The sequence below is a fragment of the Notolepis coatsorum genome, assembly GCF_963971535.1.
Source record: "Notolepis coatsorum genome assembly, chromosome: 10".
Classification (NCBI taxonomy): Eukaryota; Metazoa; Chordata; class Actinopteri; order Aulopiformes; family Paralepididae; genus Notolepis; species Notolepis coatsorum.
In genome coordinates, this window is record NC_140174.1 from 16,828,748 (window position 1) to 16,852,902 (window position 24,155).

General features: G+C 41.1%; 2 protein-coding genes across 3 annotated transcripts in view; both read right to left on the minus strand.

Moving 5' to 3' along the window:
- The window catches only part of irf3 (interferon regulatory factor 3), a 49,264-nt gene extending 33,208 nt beyond the window's left edge, over positions 1-16,056 (minus strand). For both annotated transcript variants that reach the window (XM_084322627.1, XM_084322626.1), the window contains exons 1-3: positions 15,903-16,056; positions 9,969-10,135; positions 5,188-5,380 (exon numbers count right to left, since the gene is read on the minus strand). In XM_084322627.1, coding sequence (XP_084178753.1) covers positions 5,188-5,380; positions 9,969-10,133 — 358 coding nt within the window. In that variant the 5' untranslated portion in view covers positions 10,134-10,135; positions 15,903-16,056. The remainder of the gene's footprint in view (positions 1-5,187; positions 5,381-9,968; positions 10,136-15,902) is intronic.
- Positions 16,057-20,640: 4,584 nt separating this feature from the next.
- LOC311235218 (proline-rich protein 12-like) overlaps positions 20,641-24,155 on the minus strand; it is a gene marked incomplete at its 3' end in the record, with an annotated part of 62,806 nt that continues 59,291 nt past the window's right edge. The window contains exons 14-15 of the mRNA XM_084322620.1: positions 22,678-22,773; positions 20,641-20,778 (exon numbers count right to left, since the gene is read on the minus strand). Coding sequence (XP_084178746.1) covers positions 20,641-20,778; positions 22,678-22,773 — 234 coding nt within the window. The remainder of the gene's footprint in view (positions 20,779-22,677; positions 22,774-24,155) is intronic.

Here is a 24,155-nt window from a genome sequence, read left to right on the forward strand (position 1 = left end):
GACAAGAAGATACATACCTTTTTTGTCTCCGTGCATGCATTAGGCTTAGGGAACAGCCGCTCCGTTAGCATAGCTTAGCTTCATCACTGGAAGTGGATCAGATTTGTACCCTGACGTTCCCTACAGTGCCCTACAGTCACAAAATACACTCCAAATACAACTCCAAAACGTTCCTGTAAACATGTTGTGACCTGTGTATTTACCACTTGGAGAAATAAAAAATAATTGAATTCGACAATTACGTTTTCTAAGCAAATATACTCTGAATTTTTTTTGCCTAACCACTCCTCTCTGGGCGCAGTCAGTGATTTCAACGTGACGCGCGGTTTGTTTACATTCTCATTCATTCAAAGGATCCGAACCGATTGAAGTTTATGGATACCATGACTTAAAATCCTCTTACCTTGACGATTAAAAGCCTCCCCAATTTAGAAAACAGTATTCCAATGGCTGGTCTTGATAGGCTGCTAGCTAACGGAGCTAACCAACAAACACAGAACCGGGCGGACACTAAAGCAAATAAAGAGAGCAATGACTTCCGGTCGGGGGGGTTTCAAAATAAAAGAGCGACGTCTATAGCAGCGGAATACGTTTATTTTGTACATTATCTAACGTTAACACGAACCTAAACTAACTTTAGGTTAGTTGTAACGTTAGTTTAGGTTCGTGTTAACGTTAGTTATTACATGGCGTTTTCACATTCGCCGAAATGCTTGCTTGTGATTGGTCAATAGCCCCCCGACAGCGGTCATTATTTTTCGATAACCACCGGTGATTATTGTTTTTCGCAGCTGGAGTAATCAAGCCCACTGACACACACTGTTTCAGTGCAGCCAATCAGACACACCTGCCGGGCTGCCCGCGATAATAATAATCACTTTATTTGGGCTGACAGAGCCACAGAACTGCGATTTGTCAAATGAATTAGGTATATTGTTAGTAAGTTAGCCATGTAATAAGCGGGATAATGTATAGCTTTACTCGGTCATCATCGCAAAATAATTGACCGACACGTAGTTTAAAATACCGAGCCGCCTCGGCGAGGTGTTTTAAACGCAGTGAAGGTCAATTATTTTGCGATGATGACCGAGTAAAGCTATACATTATCCCTTACATAATGTACAAAATAAACATATTCCGCTGCTATATACGTCGCGCTTTTATTTTGAAACCCCCCCGACCGGAAGTCATTGCTCTCGTTATTTGCTTTAGTGTCCGCCCGGTTCTGTGTTTGTTGGTTAGCTCCGTTAGCTAGCAGCCTATCAAGACCAGCCATTGGAATACTGTTTTCTAAATTGGGGAGGCTTTTAATCGTCAAGGTAAGATGATTTTAAGTCATGGTATCCATAAACGTCAATCGGTTCGGATCCTTTGAATGAATGAGAATGTCAACAAACACGGTGTCACGTTGAAATCACTGACTGCGCCCAGAGGAGTGGTTAGGCAAAAAGAAATTCCGAGTATATTTGCTTAGAAAACGTAATTGTCGAATTCAATTATTTTTTATTTCTCCAAGTGGTAAATACACAGGTCACAATATGTTTACAGGAACGTTTTGGAGTTGTATTTGGAGTGTATTTCGTGACTGTAGGGCACTGTAGGGAACGTCAGGGTACAAATCTGACCCACTTCCAGTGATGAAGCTAAGCTACGCTAACGGAGCGGCTGTTCCCTAAGCCTAATGCATGCACAGAGACAAAAAAGGTATGCATCTTATTGTCTAACTCCAGGGAAGATGTTAAATAAGCTAATTTCCCAAAATGTTGGAGTTTTCCTTTAACTTTAAAATGGATAACCCTTTAATACAATTTTCATGTGAGATAGTAAAAGCCCTACAGAAACGGTTAGCCTTCAAAGGGATCTCTTTACCATCATGCCCCATATGGTCTAACCCCCTATTAATTGCTGGTGGCAGTACAATAATAAACACTTCATGGCAGGGTAAAGGAATACATCAACTAGGACAGATTGTGAAGGATGGAGAGACAATACCCTTTAATAAGTTGAAAGATCTGTATTATTTAAGAGATTGTGATTTCATGCAGTACCTTCAGATAAGATCTGTAGTGAGATCACTTTCTATTAAAAATAGAGATATGGGGATCAACAAGGCTATGAATGACAGATTAAGAAGGATCGCTTCAGATAGGAAGTCAGTTTCCAAGATTTACAGGTTACTATCACTTAACCCATCAGATAACCTACCTAGCTTCTATTAAACAGCAGTGGGAGAGGGATTTTTTTTTTAAGAATTCTTTTTGCGTTTATCGCTTTTTGCTACTGGGCAGTCCAGTAGAGAGAGAGAGAGAGAGGAAGAGCGGGAGACAGAGTGGGGGGAAGACATTCGGCAAATGACGCCGGGTCCGGGAATCGAACCCGGGTCGGCCGTGCCGCGACGCAGCATGTTACATGGTTCGCCACTTGGGCGCCAGTGGGAGAGGGATTTGAATGTTTCCTTGACTGCACCACAATGGGAGACAGTATTAAAAAATACAACATACAACAACTTCATCCAAATGTGTAAGATACAAACTCATACAATTAAAGGTAGTTCATCGAGCCTATATTACACCATGTACAATAAAGAAAATGCATCATGCCATCTCAGATTTGTGCTGGCATGGATGTGGGGAGGTAGGAATGCTCATCCACATGTTGTGGCATTGCCCCACAGTGAAGTGCTTTTGGCACAAGATTATTTTAAGACTATCCTCTATTCTCTATGTTAAAATACCCTTATGTCCAAAAGTCTGCCTCTTGGGCATAGGGGTAGTTGGTATACAATCAGCACGCATCGCAACGCATCATTGTACTAGCACATTTGTCAGTTAAGCGTACAATTATGTTGAATTGGAAGATACAAAAACCAAATTGTTTTTGCATTGACACCTGGATGAGAGATTGGACCTATTGACAATGGAATGCTTCAACGCTAGCTGAATATGACCATGGAGAGGACGGTCCCTGGATCTTTATAAGGACATATATGGAGAATAGACTATTATATATGACTGAATGTAGAAGTGTTTGGTCTGTGTGTTTTTGTTTTGTCTGTATTGTACTGTATTGTACTATGTTTGTGTGTTTTGTTTTGTCTGTATTGTACTGTATTGTACTATGTTTGTGTGTTTTGTTTTGTCTGTATTGTACTGTATTTATGTTGAGCTGTTTCCTGTTTCAAACTATTAATAATAAAAAATATAAAAAACTGTATATTGCTTGACTGGTATATTTGGACGTGTCCCTTTGTCCTTTAACTTTTTAAGATTGTTGTGCTTTTAGTTGGGTTTGTAAAAGTGTGCATTGCGGCTATCGTTTAGCTACAGTATGTCGGAAATGCTTAACCTGAATTATTTTTCAGCCCCCCGCCCCCATTTATTTCATAGGCACTGGATATACAGTACATACAAAGTAAACATACATACATACATATACTACAGTATTTTACTCTAAAAGGACAACAATGGAAACAAGCTAGACTAGGGCTTTATTGTGTTTTTATCCTTTTTATCAATATTCTTTGTATTGTATTGCGCAATCCTTCTTTTTTAGTAGTTTACTAGTTTACAGTCTTTTACCCTGATGCGTCTATATTAATCCCAGCCGAAGAGTGCAAGAGCACTTCCACATTTTGCCCTGATTGGCCCCGGTAACGCCCTCCAAATGCGCAGACGCCGAAATGGAATACATGTATATTATCGCGACGCGGACCAGATTCACTCGCAACGCCATAACGTTATTTCCCTGTACATTGCAACGTTAACACAACGCAGCTGTCAACTGTACTTTACATATTATCCAAACGAGGACCACATAACGCCATAACACGCCATAACGTTATACGCCTGTACATTCTAACGTTAACACAACGCAGCTGTCAACTGTACTTTACATATTATCCAAACGAGGACCACATAACACCATAACGTTATTTCGCTGTACATTGTAACGTTACATATTATCCAAACAAGGACCACATAACACCATAACATTATTTCGCTGTACATTGTAACGTTAACACAACGCAGCTGTCAACTGTACTTTCATAACGCCATAACGTTATTTCGCTGTACATTAACACAACGCAGCTGTCAACTGTACTTTCATAACACCATAACGTTATTTCGCTGTACATTAACACAACGCAGCTGTCAACTGTACTTTCATAACGCCATAATGTTATTTCGCTGTACATTAACACAACGCAGCTGTCAACTGTACTTTGTAACGACATACAATTACCAAAGTAAACAAACCCTGGTCACACAATACAGCAATTACAATTAAAACTCATAGTTACATGTTGTCTAGTCAATGTAGTCCTTGTATCAAGAAGTCAATCAACCAGTCTCCTTAATTTCTTATTGTTTCTGGTGGTGGAGACTATACCCTGTGGTTTACATTTGGATCACTGATTGGGCCTTTGCTGCATAATTAAAATAATTGAAGACACACATTACTTTGAAGGTGACTTTTTATTAATTCAGTACACTCACCAGAGGTCTGAACAGCGTTGCGACCAGCGTTGCTAATATGAACCAAAAGCTTTAATATGGCGCTTCTGTGATTAATGTGATTGACCAGCGTTAATGTGATGGCGCGTTCTGGCATCTGTGATTAACCGTGTTGAATGGGGGTCTGAACCAAGCGAGGACCTCATGCGCATGCGCGGCGAGCACCTGGGCGAAGGAAAAGGAAATGCGCATTGCTTACCGGCGAATGGGGAAGAATGCGGAAGCGCTCTTGCACTCTTCGGCTGGGATTAATATAGACGCTACCCGCATAGACACTGGATATACATACAACATAAACTCTTACCAACTATTTGAATTAAAGGTGCTATCGATACAATTTTTACATATCTTTCTTTTTTAAATACATTCACGGAGCTTTTAGAAAGCTTGCAGAATAAAATAATTGCTTTTCCCCAAACATTCTTTTGATTAATTCATTTGTCATTGAAACAATTTTTGTGGGTTCAAAATTAATGTTGTTGTTTACATGTTGCGTGCATGTATCCCCTCCCTACGGCCCACTTCCCCCACGTGGAATGCACCTGATTGGATAAATGACATGCTGGTGCTCTCTAGCGCAACAACTGAATGTTATCTATGGCACCTTTAAGCCTCGACAGACCTGTTGTCCGTCGGCATTAGAGACCGCCTAACGCTCTGTGAGAATCCTTACCTGCTGAGCGCGGCGGCGTAGGATTAGTGTTCGGTTCGCTCGGCCATCGGTACAACTTGTTAGGATTGGCGTTGTCGTTCTTGTTGTCCCCCACCACGGTGAAGTACTTGGCTCGGAGGGCGCTGCGGAAGTTCCTCTTCCAGACCGAAGCGTCTCCCCGAGCCACGCCGTTACCGCTGACCTCCGCCCAGGCCTGGAACAACGACACAGAGAGGCAATCCAGAGGGTTCAGTCGTCAGAAACACCTCACCCGTCAAATACAAAGCAGGAGTTGGACTTTGTCTCTCGGTGTCAAGAGAGCGGAGGACATAATGTTTTTTATTTTTTATTTATCCTTTATTTATCCAGGAATGTCCCATTGAGATACAAGATCTCTTCTTCCAGGGAGTCCTGACCAACACGGCACACAACAAGTTTCAACTTAAAACAGGGCATTAAACAAAAAACATACAATTCAAATATAAATACAGAAGGCCATTTGTGCAGTGGCAAGGAGCATAATCAGATCAGCAATAGCATCAGGTAAAACAGTTACATGTTTCATAAAGGGCTAATCGTAGCATACGACCTTTAAAAGCATTCACAGTAGGAAGTGCCTCTAGACAAAGTTTTACTTGCAGCGTATTCCATAAAAAGGGAGCATAGTGGGAGAATGCAGCTTTACCAAGCTCTGACTGCATCAAAGGAACATTTAAAAGCATCCCATTTGCTGCTCGTCTGGTATTAAAAAAGCAAGTATAAAAGGACAGAAGTCTGGAGATATACTATCACCATAAGTAATATATGTATGTATTGTATCACCATATATGTACGTATTGTATCACCAAAAGTAATATATGTACATATTGTATCACCAAAAGTAATATATGTACGTATTGTATTGCCAAAAGTAATATATTGTATCGCCAAAAGTAATATACCGGTATGTACGTATTGTATCGCCAAAAGTAATATATGTACGTATTGTATCGCCAAAAGTAATATATGTACGTATTGTATCGCCAAAAGTAATATATGTACGTATTGTATCGCCAAAAGTAATATATGTACGTATTGTATCGCCAAAAGTCCAAAACAAACGCTGCAACCAGGAGTTGAACCAACAATCATTGATTGATTGATTGATTGAAAACTTTATTAACAGATTGCAGAATGGGTACAGTACAGTACAGCTCAATACATACAATTGTTAAGGGAATGCAGACCAGAGAAAGACTTTCGTCTTGTTTACATCAGGGTCCCCCATTTTCAATTCATCATAACATAATGAGATACACGACATACAGATAGACAGTACTGCTACATCTATACATTTATGACATATCAGATTTGCAAATACAGTACTGTTTGTGATACAAAAAGAGTCCAGAAAAGAGAGTACCGGTATATACATTTGACGTAGAAACTGTACATTGGAGGGTAGGTGGGGGGGGGTTGGGGGGGGACACTGTACAACTGTACAAGCAAAACTGTACATTGGAATATTGACAAAACCATACTTGGTAATTTACTGTACATTGGGTTGGGTTAGGACATTTACAGGGGCCAGTTTCGAATTGCAGTCTCCCGTAGGTGTTCTTTGAGAGTGTTTTTGAAAGTGGGTAGTGATTCACATTCCTTTACAGCTTTGGGTAGGGCGTTCCACATTGATGTGGCATAATTGCGAAACGTGTTTAGTCCCTTGTTTGAGCCGAATCTGGGTTTAACATGATTTGTGGAGCTCCCTCTGGTGTTGTGATCGTGGTATTCACTGACCTTTGGGAAGTATTTTGACATGTACATGGGTAGAATAGAATAGAATAGAATAGATCTTTATTTGTCATTGTTGGTACAACGAAATTTGTTAGGAACATCACCACTGGCATACAACATAAGATATAACATGTGCAAAATATTAATGTCAATAATAATAGTAATATAGTAATAAAGTAATAGAGTATCAATGTCCCAATGTCCCAATATATAACATACCATCATTGTCCCAAGTGCATCTAGTGCTTGTGCAAATAAATTTATAAATATAAATATAAATATTTCAGTCCAGTGAGTTGATGGAAGGAGGGGGGGGGGGGGGGGGGGCGTTGACTTGCAAAGGATGAAGTATTGTATAGTGCAGCCTTGGTACCTTGGTCGTGTAGTGTATCTTGTAGACCAGGCCCATTGCAAGTTGCTGTACTCTGTCGTCTACTCTAAGCCATCCTAGTTTGTCAAAGTGGGCAGGGGTGAGGTGGGTTCTAGGAGTAAGGTCAAGCAGTAGTCTGACCAGTTTGTTTTGAGATGTTTGTAATTTTGTTTTTAGCGCCTTTGAGGTGCTTTGGTACCATGAGGTGCAAGCATAGTCGTAGTACCCTTGAATGAGTGCTCCTGCCAGAGTCTTCAGGGTATTCTTGTTTACCAGTGAGGAGATCCGGTACAAGAATCGAGTTCGTTGGTTGACTTTTTTTTATTACATTGGATGCCATTTTGTCACAGGAAAGATTTGCCTCTAGGATGGAGTCCAGGTAGGTAATTTCTTCTTTCCTTGTGACAATATTGTCACCCACTGTAACTGAGAAGCCGTCGGTCTTGCTGAGTTTGTTATTTGAACCGAAGAGAATGGACTCGGTTTTGCCCATGTGTAATGATAGTTTGTTATCAGCGAGCCATATGCAGATTTTGCCTAGTTCCGAGCTGAGGGTTTTTTCAACCTGTAACTTGTTCTTGTCAGAGACCAGCAGGGCTGAGTCGTCCGCAAACAGGAACAAGTTGCAGTCACAAGCTGACGACATGTCATTTGCATAAAATAGGAACAGTAGCAGTCCTAGTATGCTTACTTGTGGAACACCACAGCTCACTGTGAGGGGGGGGATAGGGTACCATTTACTCACTGATAGACTATCAAAACCAATTGCTTTTAGCTTGTCAAACAGAATGGTGTGATTGACAGTGTCGAAGGCCTTTTGTAGGTCCAGCATGACCATGCCACAGTATTTGCCCGCGTCCACCTCTTGTTTGATGTGGTCGTTTAAATAGAGAAGGCATGTGTCAGTGGAGTGGGATGTTCTGAAGCCAGATTGGAATTCGTAGATTAGATTTTTTTTCGCAAGGTACTTTTCGACCTGTTCGTATACAATTTTTTCCATGACTTTCGAGATGGAGGTAAGGATAGAAACAGGGCAGTAGTTGCCTGGGTCTAATTTACTGCCCTTTTTGTGCAGGGGTGTTACTCTCGCAATTTTGAAGTCCTTGGGGACGTGTCCCTGTTTTATGGAGAGGTTTATTATGTGTGTGATGACTGGGGTGATGGCGGCTGCTGAGTCTCTGAGGAATTTGGAGGGGATGTTGTCATGGCCAGTGGCCATTGCAGTTGTGTGCGGGTTATGTCACCACTATCTAACTATGATTATAGTTTGAGTTGAGGTTAGTTTTAACTATGATTATAGTTAGAGTTAAGGTTAGTTTTAACTATGATTATAGTTAGAGTTAAGGTTAGTTTTAACTATGATTATAGTTAGAGTTAAGGTTAGTTTTAACTATGATTATAGTTAGAGTTGAGGTTAGTTTTAACTGTGATTATAGTTAGAGTTGAGGTTAATTTTAACTATGATTATAGTTAGAGTTAAGGTTAGTTTTAACTACGATTATAGTTTGAGTTGAGGTTAGTTTTAACTATGATTATAGTTAAGAGTTAAGGTTAGTTTTAACTATGATTATAGTTAAGAGTTGAGGTTCGTTTTAACTATGATTATAGTTAAGAGTTAAGGTTAGTTTTAACTATGATTATAGTTAAGAGTTGAGGTTCGTTTTAACTATGATTATAGTTAAGAGTTAAGGTTAGTTTTAGCTATGATTATAGTTAAGAGTTAAGGTTAGTTTTACTATGATTATAGTTAGAGTTAAGGTTAGTTTTAACTATGATTATAGTTAGAGTTGAGGTTAGTTTTAACTATGATTATAGTTAAGGTTAGTTTTACTTTTAACTATGATTATACTGTAGTTAGAGTTAAGGTTAGTTTTAACTGTGATTATAGTTAGAGTTGAGGTTACTTTTAACTATGATTATAGTTAGAGTTGAGGTTAGTTTTAACATTCACTTAACGGTTATGGTTAAGACATTCACTTAAGAGTTAAGGTTAGTTGTCGATTAGTACTTCTTTATTTACATATTTTAAGCAATATTGGGCTGGCAAGACACATGCTAGACAGTAGTACTACAGTAGTATGTGTATAAAACACACTGTATGTATAAAACACAGTGTGGTAGAGCACTGAAGGGAAGTACAACCAGCAGTGCTTTAGACCAGAGCACCTCAGAATATATATCTATCCACATCTGTCTGTACATACCTGTATATAATCCTTTTTATATTATATCTATAGATACTATATCTATATCTGTAAATATCTGTAGATACTATATCTATATCTGTACATATCCCTTACCTACTCTTACTAGTTACACCTCTGGCCAGTACGACTTAGTACTATAGTGTCTTTATACCTGTATCACTGTACATATTAATACTACAACTCTGTACATACATCTGATTAGCACTATTACTCAGTAGTACTAATTTATATATTGTATAGCCAGTTTAATCACCTGTACATTGTATATTACTATTGTACTTTACTGTTACATTTGCACTCTGGTTGGATGCCAAACCTATTTTAGTCTCACTGTGCTGTATGATGACAATACAGTTGAATCTAATCTAATAGCATAAAATCACTATCATAGAGTAGCTATATATGGCATAGACCTGAGGCTAGTGGTGGTTAGGTGTGACAGAGAAATGCACCTTGAAGATGAGCACATCATGAGAGGAGGAGTCTGTTCTCAAAGCGTGCTTCCAGGGGATGGAGAACTCCGTCTGCTCCTCATTGGTCCAGTCCAGCCCGGGGAACCGCCCACTATCAATCTGCTGCCGCAGCCAGGGCATGATGAGCGGTCGTGATTGGGCCATTTCTGTCAGGGAGGGATCCCAAAGAAAAAAATTATCAGGTTTTTATTTAATTAGCAGGGAGTTGATTTGGGTTGATGCCGGGTGTGGAACAGGCCTCTCCTTGCACCTTGCAGCCCGGTGTCCGATGTCACATGAACCCTGGGCAGGTTCTGTGTCCACAGTGAACACAACACACCCTATTCTCTCCAACCAGCATGAATTCACAATAGCTGTGACCTTTTCACGATAGGCTCCCGTTACTAGGGCTGTCTTAAATACTTCGAAGCTTCGTTCGATGGCACGAGCTTCGAACATAAAAAGAAAATCGAAGTAAAAAAAAAAAAAATCTTATTTTTTTTGCCACCAAAATCTTGCACCTCCATTCCAATGAAATGAAAGTAAGCAGCGCCTCGACTCCACCTCTCTACAACAAGCACGTGGAGATTATCTGTGTTGAAAACAACAAGGACATGTGCAGCAGACATGTCGACGAAGAAGTCATCAGACGTGTGGTTACACTTTAAAATATGCAAAGACAATGGCCAAAAAGCCGAGTGCCAGATATGCCAGAAGAAAATGGCATATCACAACTCTACAACAACTTTGTCAAATCACCTAAAAAACGTAAGTATCGTTGTACACGACGGCGACACCACACAAAACATTAATAAGGCTATGCCTATGCTGCTATGACTAATGTGTTACCAAGTTGGCTAATTTAATTGTAATCATCTGCTTTTGTAGGTGCATTGTCTGATATAATTATAAATTATAAATTAAATATAATTGTTTGCTCGATAGACGAAGGTTGCAACATAATTATGTACTGTCATGTCGTTGGCTGTGAGAGCAGCCCCACTGCACCCAGGCAGCGCAGCCGAGTGAAACCTTGTCGAAAGGGGCTACTTAATTAATTAATTAATCCAATTCACTTTATTTATAGAGCACATTTAAAAACAACAAAGTTTACCAAAGTGCTATACAAGTCCCACAACATAAGATACAAAAATATATATATATTATAATGAATATATTTTTTTCCCGAAGCTTCGAATTAAAATCGAAGCTCGGCCCCGAAGCTTCGATTGCCAAAAAAAGCTTTGAAGGTCAGCCCTACCCGTTACCACGCCAAGACACACACACACACACAGGGCGGAGCAGAGTGACTTATAGAGCTGCTGGTTGCATCTAAAAGCTACAACCCTCCAATCAGTGATGTCACTGGGATGTAAAAATCTGGTTCCATAGACAATGATAGTTGGCTCCATAGACAGTTGTTTAGGGCTGCCGAAGGCGAAGACAGAGAGACAGGTGCGTGAAGTGTGATAGTCCCTATTTATTTATTGTCACACAGAGCAGAAGAATTTTGCCAAAACAAACGCATTTCCTTTGATTTTATTATACATCAAATGATTTATGTCAAGGATGAGGGACATCCACTAGTTGCAGAACTTGCAGTCACCTGATTTTTACAGACGATGGCGCCATTGCTCTCATGAAGCAGCAGGTTGGAGGCAGAGTTTTTAGATTACTCCGGTTGCAATGCCTCGCTTGAATGAAGTTAACTTTTCACCTGGATAATGTCAACATTCAGGGTGAATGTAATGTGAGAAATTGGGATGGGGAAAAAATTTAAAATTTAAATTAAAAATTAAAAATTAAAAATTAAAAATTTAATAAAATAATTATCGGATCGGGAAAGATCGGTATCAGTAGATACTCAAAATCACATGATCGGGAATCGGAATTTTTTTTATCGGGACATCCCTAACTCTGTCGTCTACTCTAAGCCATCTTAGTTAGTCAAAGTGGGGAGGGGTGAGGTGGGTTCTAGGAGTAAGGTCAAGCAGTAGTCTGACCAGTTTGTTTTGTGATGTTTGTAATCTTGTTTTTAGCGCCTTTGAGGTGCTTTGGTACCATGTGGTGCAAGCATAGTCGTAGTACCCTTGAATGAGTGCTCCTGCCAGAGTCTTCAGGGTATTCTTGTTTACCAGAGTAGAGCTGCCGCGGTATCGGTATTACCGCGGTATCGCTGTTACATCATGCCCACCGCAGAGTTGGGCTGAATACCGCATCACCGCTGTTTTTTATAATAATAATAAAGTACCCTGCTCTCGTTGGGCTTGCGGCTCTGCAGATATACCCTACTTCTCTGTCGAGGTTCCAAGCGACCCTATTGGGTACCAGAAAAGTCACATGAAACACTGCAGACCACTGATTGGTCAGAAGAGATACGCGTCACACGTTGGAGCGTCTTGCAGTGCTTTTACTTCCTGAATGTCAGCCATTGATCAGAGCTCACAGTCACAACACGGCTAATACGTTAACTCCCACCGGAGACGATTACCGTCGCTCCTCAGGGAACGAGGCATAATGATTTTACTGTAACGAAATGTTATAATAAAAGCCCTTCGTTCTATACACTTGTCTGATTGAAAACTTTATTAACAGACCGCAGAATGGGTACAACTCGGCACGCTCTGAGCAAAGAAAGGAACTGAGATATGAATTGAGTAACGCTTGCCTTCCTATGGTCCGGTAAATATTCTGATGTTATTGAACGTGTGTTAATGCCACAAAAACGAATGCCTTTGTAATCATCATAAGTAGTAACGTTATAATAATAAGAAGAAGAAAGGGTCGGGGGGGTAACCGGCGGGCGCGCCGCTACCACCCCTGCCCGCGACACAGAGGGGAGACTTCAAATCCGTGTTTCACTTTTAATAACGAATGCGTGCTTGCCGAATCCCAAACAATATTCATGCTGCAAAGTCATCCTCTAAAGATAGACATTTAGACTAGAGGCAGGCTATATGCTATAAAGAGTAGACTACAAAAAAAAATGCATTCAAATTTTTTTTTTGTGTGTGTGTGTGGTAATAACCGCAGCGGTAGGAAATATTTTGCAAATTTGTGCGGTAAGGAAAACATCAATACCGCGGCAGCTCTACCAGAGAGGAGATCCGGTACAAGAATCTAGTTCGTTGGTTGACTTTTTTTATTACCGTGGATGCCATTTTGTCACAGGAAAGATTTGCCTCTAGGATGGAACCCAGGTATGTAATTTCATCTTTCCTTGTGACAATATTGTCACCCACTGTAACTGAGAAGCCGTCGGTCTTGCTGAGTTTGTTATTTGATCCGAAGAGAATGGACTCAGTTTACCCAGGTGTAATGATAGTTTGTTATCAGCGAGCCAGGTGCAGATTCTGCCGAGTTCTGAGTTGAGGGTTTTTTCAACCTGTAACTTGTTCTTGTCAGAGACCAGCAGGGCTGAGTCGTCCGCGAACAAGAACAAGTTGCAGTCACAAGCTGACGACATGTAATTTGCATAAATTAGGAACAGTAGCGGTCCTAGTATGCTTCCTTGTGGAACACCACAGCTCACTGTGAGGGGGGGGGGGGATAGAGTACCGTTTACCTCCACCATCTGTTCCCTCCCCTCAAGGTAGGATTGCATCCAGCTCACTGATAGACTATCAAAACCAATAGCTTTTAGCTTGTCAATCAGAATGGAGTGATTGACAGTGTCGAAGGCCTTTTGTAGGTCCAGCATGACCATGCTGCAGTATTTGCCCGCGTCCACCTCTTGTTTGATGTGGTCGTTCAAATAGAGAAGGCATGTGTCAGTGGAGTGGGACGTTCTGAAGCCAGATTGGAATTCGTAGATTCGATTTTTTTTCCGCTAGGTACTTTTCGACCTGTTCGTAGACTATTTTTTCCATGACTTTCGAGATGGAGGTAAGGATAGAAACAGGGCGGTAGTTGCCTGGGTCTAATTTGCTGCCCTTTTTGTGCAGAGGGGTCACTCTCGCTATTTTGAAGTCCTTGGGGACACGTGTCCCTGTTTTATGGAGAGGTTTATTATGTGTGTGATGACTGGGGTGATGGCGGCTGCTGCGTCTCTGAGGAATTTGGAGGGGATGTTGTCATGGCCAGTGGCCTTGTTAGGTTGGAGGGCGCTCAGTTTTTTGAGCACCTCATCGGTTGTTACCATCTCAAGTTTGAAGTCGTCTTTGTGGACCCCTAGGTTTTTGTAGTATGCTACTATGCACTTTGGTTACGTTCACTTCACACATCACACTGTAGGCAGAAGTGGCCCAAATCAGATTCGTTTTTTAACTTTTTGCTCATATGTGACTCAGTTCTGTTTTTTTCCCCCGACAGTGTAAACATTTATCAGAATTGTCCGTCTTCTTTATTGTTCATTTGCAGGTGGGTCAGTTCAGGAGCAGGTGGGTCAGTTCAGGAGCAGGTGGGTCAGTTCAGGAGCAGGTGGGTCAGTTCAGGAGCAGGTGGGTCAGTTCAGGAGCAGGTGGGTCAGTTCAGGAGCAGGTGGGTCAGTTCAGGAGCAGGTGGGTCAGTTCAGGAGCGTGTCCTGATGAATTGAAAATGGGGGACCCTGATGTAAACAAGACAAAAGTCTTTCTTTGGTCTGCATCCCCTTAACAATTGTGTGTATTGAGTTGTACTGTATTGTACCCATTCTGCAATCTGTTAAATAAAGTTTTCAATCAATCAATCAATCATTAAGGATGGGGAAACGGGTGCAAGCTCTCTCTCTGAACCCCGACAAGGGGAGTACAAATTATGCTTCATTCTATTGTTAAAGCAAATGACAGACCGAAAATAGGCCCGAATGTCCAAAATAGCGAAGGTTGAAGTAATGTTTTATAGGTTGGTCCAGATGTAGAAAGACTCTCATGCAAACTACAGTGTCTCTGTGTGGGTGCAGTTCTCCGGCTCTGCAGGAATCCCCTGTTGGACAAGGGGCGCCCTTACTTAAACAAGAATACCCTGAAGACTCTGGCAGGAGCACTCATACAAGGGTACTACGACTATGCGTGCACCTCATGGTACCAAAGCACCTCAAAGGCGCTAAAAACAAAATTACAAACATCTCAAAACAAACTGGTCAGACTACTGCTTGACCTTATTCCTAGAACCCACCTCACCCCTGCCCACTTTGACAAACTAGGATGGCTTAGAGTAGACGACAGAGTACAGAAACTTGCAATGGGCCTGGTCTACAAGATACACTACACAACCAAGGTACCCATGTACATGTCAAAATACTTCCCAAAGGTCCGTGAATACCACGATCACAACACCAGAGGGAGCTCCACAAATCATGTTAAACCCAGATTCGGCTCAAACAAGGGACTAAACACGTTTTGCAATTATGCCACATCAATGTGGAACGCCCTACCCACAGCCGTGAAGGAATGTGAATCACTACCCACTTTCAAAAGCACTCTCAAAGAACACCTACGGGAGACTGCAATTCAAAACTGGCCCCTACAAATGTCCTAACCCAGTTGTACAGTAAATGACCAAGTATGGCTATGTCAGTATTCCAATGTACAGTGTCCCCCACCTCAAATGTACAGTCCCCTGCTGTACTGTACCCATTCTGCAATATGTTAATAACGTTTTCAATCAATCAATCAAAACTGTCCGTCCGTGTGACTCTCGTGGAAAAGTGTAGATATCTTAATAAATATACGTTCTTGTATGTACTAAGCGAGTACTAAGTAGTAAGTACTACTGAGTACTAGTAAGAGATTTGATTCTACATTACCGTAACAACTTCAAGTCATTATTAGGTGAGTTAAACAGATATATATAACGTTTAATTTGTATAGTTTCCTTGGTATGGAACACATGCAACGAGCCATTCATTCGTACTCCACTAACCTGGAGTACGAATAGTGCAGGAAAACAGACAGTGTCAAATCGCGTCTCCAAGATGTTATGATATGATCCTTGTTGTAGTAAACATGTTCCTACCTCCAGGTTCTAGTAGCTTCTGTTTCTGGGTAGAAGTGCGGTCGTTGGCTAATGTTCAATGACAGGAACCTGGTTTGTAGTAAATTACTCGAGTATGTTAGTCGGAGATGTAATACTGCAGTGCAGTCTTTCTTGTGTTCCACTTCCAGACTCCTCTATATAAAGCCAGCAGGACTTGTAGGGAAATCCCGTTTTCTCAGTTTCGTTTTCCAGTTCTGAACTGACGTCACCACCACTAGGCTACTTTCTGCCTGCCTTTTCCTGTCAAATCCACTAGGTGGTGGTGTTCACTCACTAAGACTCTCAGAAAAACACAGACCCACTATTTTAAAGGGGAACTCCAACATTTTGGGAAATTAGCTTATTTAACATCTTCCCTGGAGTTAGACAAGAAGATACATACCTTTTTTGTCTCTGTGCGTGCATTTTAGCTTTGGGAATAGACGCTCCGTTAGCATAGCTTAGCTTCATCACTGGAAGTGAGGCAGGACAGTAGCCTTACAGTGCCTTACAGTGTATTTCAAGGTCTGACATTGACCAAATTTGATATGCATGACCTTGGTGGGCTCTAGGTCAACTCCTGAAAAGGGGGTCAATGTCAGACCTTGCAATCAAAAGTTAGGGGGCGCACTGAAATTATGGCAAGGGTTATTAGCCCCCTAACTTTTGATTGCAAAGTCTGACATTGACCCCCTTTTCAGGAGTTGACCTAGAGCCCACCAAGGTCATGCATATCGCTGCTGTCGGGCCAAAACCTCATAACTCCATTTTTTTTATTTTTTTTTTATTATATAAATCAACTCCGTAGATCATCCTCCATATGTGTGTGTGGGTTTTACAAAGTTTAAACAATGGGAAAGCATTAAACCGATCATCTGTCTAAACCTCCTAACTCTATTCACCCTCAAATCTGTGTTAGTTTTTTTCATCTGCTGAAAAGTTGGGTTTTTGGAGTTATGAGGTTTTGTCCCGACAGCAGCGATATCAAGTTTGGTCAATGTCAGACCTTGCAATACACTGTAAGGCACTGTAAGGCTACTGTCCTGCCTCACTTCCAGTGATGAAGCTAAGCTATGCTAACGGAGCGTCTATTCCCAAAGCTAAAATGCACGCACAGAGACAAAAAAGGTATGTATCTTCTTGTCTAACTCCAGGGAAGATGTTAAATAAGCTAATTTCCCAAAATGTTGGAGTTCCCCTTTAAGGCGAGACACTGCAGGTGAAGTCAAATATCCTTTTTTTGTTGATTTTGAGATTTTGTTATATTTTGCTTCCTAAACATGTCTTCTATGAAACTAGTGACAATAAAACGTCAATAACACACATTTAGTTGTTTATTTTACATCATTTTGCCTTATTGCATCCATAAATGTGCACATATTTAATGGGGAAGTGCCTCATTTGCATATATAAACATACATTTCAGAAAACTTGCAATATATTTTTATATGTTAGTTATATGTACATAACAAACTGGGAAAGTTTCATAGTGATATCTATTCAAATATCTTTTGCCTATTAGGGGGTACTACACTGTTTGTAGCCTGTGTGTAGTTCTGTTCAGTTCAATAACATCATTATTATTATTATTATTATTCAGTTATCAGGCATGTGTTTAGGTTGTCTATTACTAATGGTTTGATTAGGTATTGTGTTTGTAAATATCTGTTTAAAAAAAAAGTATGGCATTTTACAATACAGAACTTTGAAGGCGTTTTCCCAAAAATGAGTTTTAAGAGTTTTTCCTCTGAGCCAGAAATCTCCACTTCAGTAGCACTCACATACACCAAACATTCGAGTTCTATTCATATCTATGTTCTGAAGGTATTTACAGAAGGGTTTGTTGATATCACATTCATAGCCTGATTTATATCACATTTTATTCCTAAAAACATGGCGAAATATGGAATTTTACCATAAAAATGGACTGAATGGAGTATTTTCTGATTTATGGAGTGATAAAAAGAGATATCCAAAATCCCCTCTGTAATAACCGTTGGCTCTAATATGTCAACAAAATGAAACTATAATTTTGAAAATGGCTTTATCCAATGTTCAGATTTCTGTCCTGGAATTATATGCAAATTAGTGCATAATTAAGTAGATCATGCCTCATTTGCATATTTAAACATACAATTTCAGAAAACTTGTAATACAAAAAAGTCTTGTCTTAATATAAGTAATCAACTGGGGAAGTTTCATTGTGATATCTATTAGTTAATTTTTTTACCCTATTCACCTGCAGTGTCTCCCCTTAAACTGATATACAATTGAATCATTAAAATGTAGTCTACATAACAGTAAGTAGTATCAGATTGATGCTGGTTAAATAAAAAATAGGGGTTGTTTGATGAAATAAAATAATATGTATACCACTTTACACTACATATTAACACTACAATAGTGCTGTATATACCGTATACATTTATATTTACTAGGGGTGTAAAGGTACACATATCCGTACCGAACCGTTTCAGTACTGGACCTTAGGTACCGAACGAGTACAACGGTATGTTAACCACTAACGATTGCCCACCAGGGGCTCTTTTTCACAATCTAATATAATTTTTTTTTAACAAGTCGATTATTAATTTCAATATAGAATATTCGTTGACAACCCTACAAGTACAATTAGTTACTGCACACTACATCACCCCTGAGTGGAACATGGAAAGCCAAACTTTCCCCCACTGTACCGAAAACCCGCACCGAACCGTGACTTCAAAACCGAGGTAGGTACCGAACCGTGGTTTTTGTGTACCGTTACACCCCTACTACTGAGTACACTACATAACACACACAAACAATTCCACCAACAACGATGCGTTTGCAGGTTTTATTTGTTTCTCAAATACAGGAGAGTTCATGTACAGAAGAACAAAGAATTTGTCAAGAACTGTACAATATTTACACAAAGACTTTTTTTTAGTTTTTTCCCCGTCTTTTCTTTTTGGAAAATTAGATTGTTTCCAAAATAAGTCAAGTTATGCACAAAACATCAAAATGATAAAAATGAAAATGACTATTTCCTCTTTTTAAATAGTATTTATACTCCTTGTCTTGGGATATGGATACTCGTTGTTATTATTAGCTTGTTTCGTTGCACCTGCATGGGTCTCATGAATGCACTGTAACACTACACTGTTAAAAAGTTTCAAATATACTTCTCCTATTCTCTGCTTCTTTTTTTGTGTATTTTCTTTTTTTTCTTTCTTTTTTTACAACCATACTGTATTTTGATACTAGATTTCGTGTCTCAACTTTTCTTCTTGCTCTTTTCCTGTATGGAAGAAAGGAAATCAAAATGGGGAAGACAACTTGCTTGTATATGTGGACGACTGCATTCTTTAAAACCTGTGGAGAAAAACAACAGAAAACAAAACAGAGAAACGGATGTTGTGTTCGGGGCAGTGTCCCCGGCACTAGCCAGAGTCCTTCTCCCCCCGCTTTGTGTTTCGTGTGTTAAAAAGCTCCCGATATAAATAATAAAAATGTGTTTATATATTATCACGTAGCCTGATCCGGGGATAACTGCCCCCTAACGTAGCATAGAATGACAGCAGGGTTTTTAATTAAACACATTTCACATTTGCATCCTTTTATTTTTCTCCCCCCAGTAACTAGTTCCATGTCTCACTCTCGGCTCACAACACTCTTCAGATCACGCAGGTTTTATTTAGTTTTTAAAAAGCACTCTCACCCCTCTCTCTCGCTCCCTCTCTCTCTCTTTTTAAAAGCAGGCTTTGCTCAAATGTTAAAAGTCTTTCTTTTTTTTTTCTCCCCAAAAAAATAATTTATGTAAAAACTAAACGGTAAATATTATCTCTTTGAATGGTTATCTCGACAGACACAGTTATTAGGGATGTCAGGCTCCTCTCCTCCACTTGGTGCGATAGCTCCCTCCTCCACCTCTTGCTTTTTGGCGAGGTCCAACACCGATCCCTCTCGCTCTGGTTTTGGCGAGGTCCCACTCCGATCCCTCTCTCTCGCTCTGGTTTGGCGAGGTCCCACTCCGATCCCTCTCTCTCGCTCTGGTTTGGCGAGGTCCAACTCCGATCCCTCTCTCTCGCTCTGGTTTGGTGAGGTCCAACTCCGATCTCTCTCGCTCTGGTTTGGCGAGGTCCAACTCCGATCCCTCTCTCTCGCTCTGGTTTGGTGAGGTCCAACTCCGATCCCTCTCGCTCTGGTTTGGCGAGGTCCAACTCCGATCTCTCTCGCTCTGGTTTGGCGAGGTCCCACTCCGATCCCTCTCTCTCGCTCTGGTTTGGAGAGGTCCAACTCTGATCTCTCTCGCTCTGGTTTGGCGAGGTCCCACTCCGATCCCTCTCTCTCGCTCTGGTTTGGAGAGGTCCAACTCCGATCCCTCTCTCTCGCTCTGGTTTGGCGAGGTCGCACTCCGATCCCTCTCTCTCGCTCTGGTTTGGCGAGGTCGCACTCCGATCCCTCTCTCTCGCTCTGGTTTGGCGAGGTCCCACCCCTATCCCTCTCGCTCTCAAAAGAGAAGGGGTTTCCTCCTCATAAGTCATTGAGCGACAAAAGAAATAAGAGTCACTGTCCGTCGTCAGGAGAACGGAACCCTTGTGTTCCCGGGAGCCTCGAGGATCCATCCTCACATCCGAGACGTTAAGAGGGGAGCGGGGAGGAGGGGGGGTCTGTACAGCAGGTTCCTTATCTTCCCACCTTCTCTCAAGTCTCTCTGCTCTCAACGGATCAGATTGTGCTCCCTCTCTCCGTCCGCTCAGGCCTTGGTGCTGCTCAGCGAGAGCAGGTCGATGAAGGAGGTGAAGAGGCAGTCCAGCCAGGTCTGGTTGGCCATGCACTGCTGCACCACCTCCTCCTGGCCCGGGTCCTCCGTCGCCTGCTCGATGGTGTTGGTCTGCGGGGAGAGGAAGAGGAGGAGGAGGGAAGAGAGAGGAGGAGGAGGGGGAGGGAGGAGAGAGGAGGAGGAGGGAGGAGAGAGGAGAGAGGAGGAGAGAAGAGGAGGAGGGGGAGGGAGGAGAGGAGGACAGAGGAGGAGAGAGGAGAGAAGAGGAGGAGGGGGAGGGAGGAGAGAGGAGGAGGAGGAGGGGGAGGGAGGAGGAGGAGAGGAAGAGGAGGAGAAAGAGGAGGAGGAGAGAGGATTAGGAGCTGATTATCAATCCCTGTCTCCTGAGCCGTTCTGCCACTGTGTAGTGTGATGTGTGCCTGGTGCCAGTGTATGGCAGCCATTGAGCCTGCGTAGCCCAAGGTTGAGTGCTACCAGTGGTGGTGAAGGAGGCAATTTCCACCCTACATTGTGGGGAGCGCTTTGACTGTCTAGAAAAGGGCTATATAAATGTAATGAATTATTATTTAATTATTACTTTATTTTTCCCTAGAATATCCCTCTGTCAGGCTTTTGTTCACACTTATCATCATCATCATTTCAATGAGCTGTATTTAGATTCAGCAGATTCTAATTCATGAGCTTGAATCAAATAGATGCGCGTAAGACCGTTTACAGTTTTGCATTTTTGTACCTCATTGTCTGCATTTTTACTTTAGTTTGTATATTTGTATAGTGTTGGGACTTTATTCTTCTTTTAACTTTTTTACTGTATGAAGCACATTCTCAGGGGCTCCAAACCAAGCATTTCACTGGACATGTACTTCATAGGTTAACCGTCTGTAGTGTGATAGTAAAGGGTTAACCTTCTGTAGTGTGGTAGTGAAAGGGTTCACCCTTTGTCGTGTGGCAGTGAAAGGGTTAACCTTCTGTAATGTAGCAGTGAAAGGGTTAACCGTTTGGTAGTGCGGCAGTGAAAGGGTTAACTCATCAGACCAGTACATCCTGGTACTTTGGGCCCTTTGTCACCATCACGCCTCAACAGTCCAGTACTATAAATCGCAAGGTGTATTTGTCCCGTATAGAAACTGTGGGCAGGTCACCAACGAGTTAAATATTCAAACTGTATTCATTATGGTTTGATTATGTAACTTGTTGGTGATCTGCCACAGTCTTTGTTGTTGCTTATCGGGCACTTTTCTGCTATTAATTCCACAATCTGCTTTCCAGTGTCCCCGATTAATGTATTCATGCTAAAATAATGTGCCTCGTCTCATTAGCATCTACTGGTATGTTTACAGGTGAGGTATATATATGAAGCCTTGCTCCCTCTGCTGGCCTGCAGCTGCACTGCACCTGAAGCCAGGCTCACAGACTATCCAAACCAAATCACACCAACACAAACCTTGCTAAGAGGAATGCAGTCCACCATTATGAATGACAGAATGTCTCGTCGTTTAAATCAAACGTGATATTCGGTCACCGGAAATGAGCGCCTTCGTAATTGTGTGCATCTTCTGCCTGTAATCAGATCTCTCTCTCTCTCTCTGAGCAGGCAGCGTGTAGGCATGGCGACGGCCCAAACCGACGGGTGCTAGTGGTTCTGAGGAGGCGCCGGGGGCTGAGGAGACATTACACTGGAGGATTCTGATCACAGAATACTTCTAATTACAGCAGATCTGCAGGTTTCAGCAAGTTAAAGACTTCTTAAGACCTTTTAATACCACAGTAAGTAAAGTACACTTGGTCTCATTAAGGTGAATTAAAGCACATTTGGTATCATTAAGGTGAATTAAAGCACATTTGGTCTCATTAAGGTGAATTAAAGTAGCTAAAATATAATTCAGTTAATGTTTCACACTTTAAAAAACTTTATCTTTTTAGATGGCTGAGGGTGGATGAAGTAAGGTGTGTGTGTATGTATATATATATATAAGGTGTGATATGTATAGTGATGTAGAGAATGCTTACCTCTTTCTTACACTGTAAGAAGGTGTGATATTTATAGTGATGTAGAGAATGGTAGATGCTGTAAACCCGATATGCCTCGGATGACAGTTTAAGGTCCTGTGAGGAGAGAGAGAGAGACAGAGAGATGTTATTTGCAAAACATAATACGACTTGTAAATACGTTAATTCTTGTTAGATTGTACGGCTGTTTCCCCCCGCAGTCTATCAAAGAACTACAATGTCCAGGGGGGGGGGGGGGGGCAGTATCGATGGGGAGACACACCTAAATCCATTCCGAAACAACGGGCCCGGTACTTTGTTGGCGGTGTGAAAATATGCAGAGAAACATTAATATTTTTTTTTACCATGCATATCTTGTGTCTTATCTATTTTATTTTCTTATCTCCGTCACAATTGATATTGTATTTCTCCGTCGCACAAAAGCTGGCTGGCAGTCGCATTGAATACTCCAGTACGCGCTGCACAAGTCTGTAAACTTGCGCATAACGGAGTATAGAGAGATGGCTCTATAGCAGAGGTCCCCAACCATTGGGTCGCGGACCGGTACCTGCCGTGGATCATTTGGTACAGAGCCGCAAAGAAAGAATAAAGTTGTTTAAAAGGAAATGTCTTTTGTTTTCATTTGTCTTCCGGGTATTTTACTTAGAAAAATTGCCACTTCCGCCCATGCCTCCTCACAATTTTTCGTAAAATAAGTATCCTGCCATAATGCTCTCCTTCGCGTAATTCACTCACAGCTCTGGCTGTGGTTGTAGGAGACATGCTTATAATCAGGTTTTTATGCACCCGAGTCTCCCGAACACAAAGAGACGGCGTACATACGCTGAGCTATGGTAACTAACTAGGCATTGTCCAACTAACACCTCTCCCGAAGGCTAACCGACCATGTCCGCTTCCATTCATTGTTCTAAGCTAGGCTAACGTTCAGTCAGATAGCTTTCTACTGAACGCACAGAGAGGAAACTGGTATCTATCTTATTGTCTCTCTCTGGAGAAGATAGGCCTGTGAACTCTGTAGCACACCGTTACAGTAGGCCATATTCATTTGCACATGTATGAGTCTATTCACATTAAGCACATTAGACAGAATGCACTTTAACCACTTTAACATTACACCATATTTTTTACTTTGCACTACATTGTGTATAATATATTTTTTATAGTGTTTGGTCTTTTACTTTTTTACTCTTATGGTATGATTTACCTGAGCTACTGTTAATACAGGTCAGATTTGTTTAGTTATAACATGAATCTATTCACATTAAGCATAAGCCGCCAGTGTTTAAATTAACTGACTTTACACACTAACATTACACTAGGGCTGTCCCCGGCTAAGGATTTGGATGATCGACTATGATTGGCCAAAATTTGCCATTAGTCGACTATTGGTAAAAAAAATATATATATATATATATATATATATATATATATATATATATATATATATATAATATTTAAAAAAAATCTTTTTAATTTTT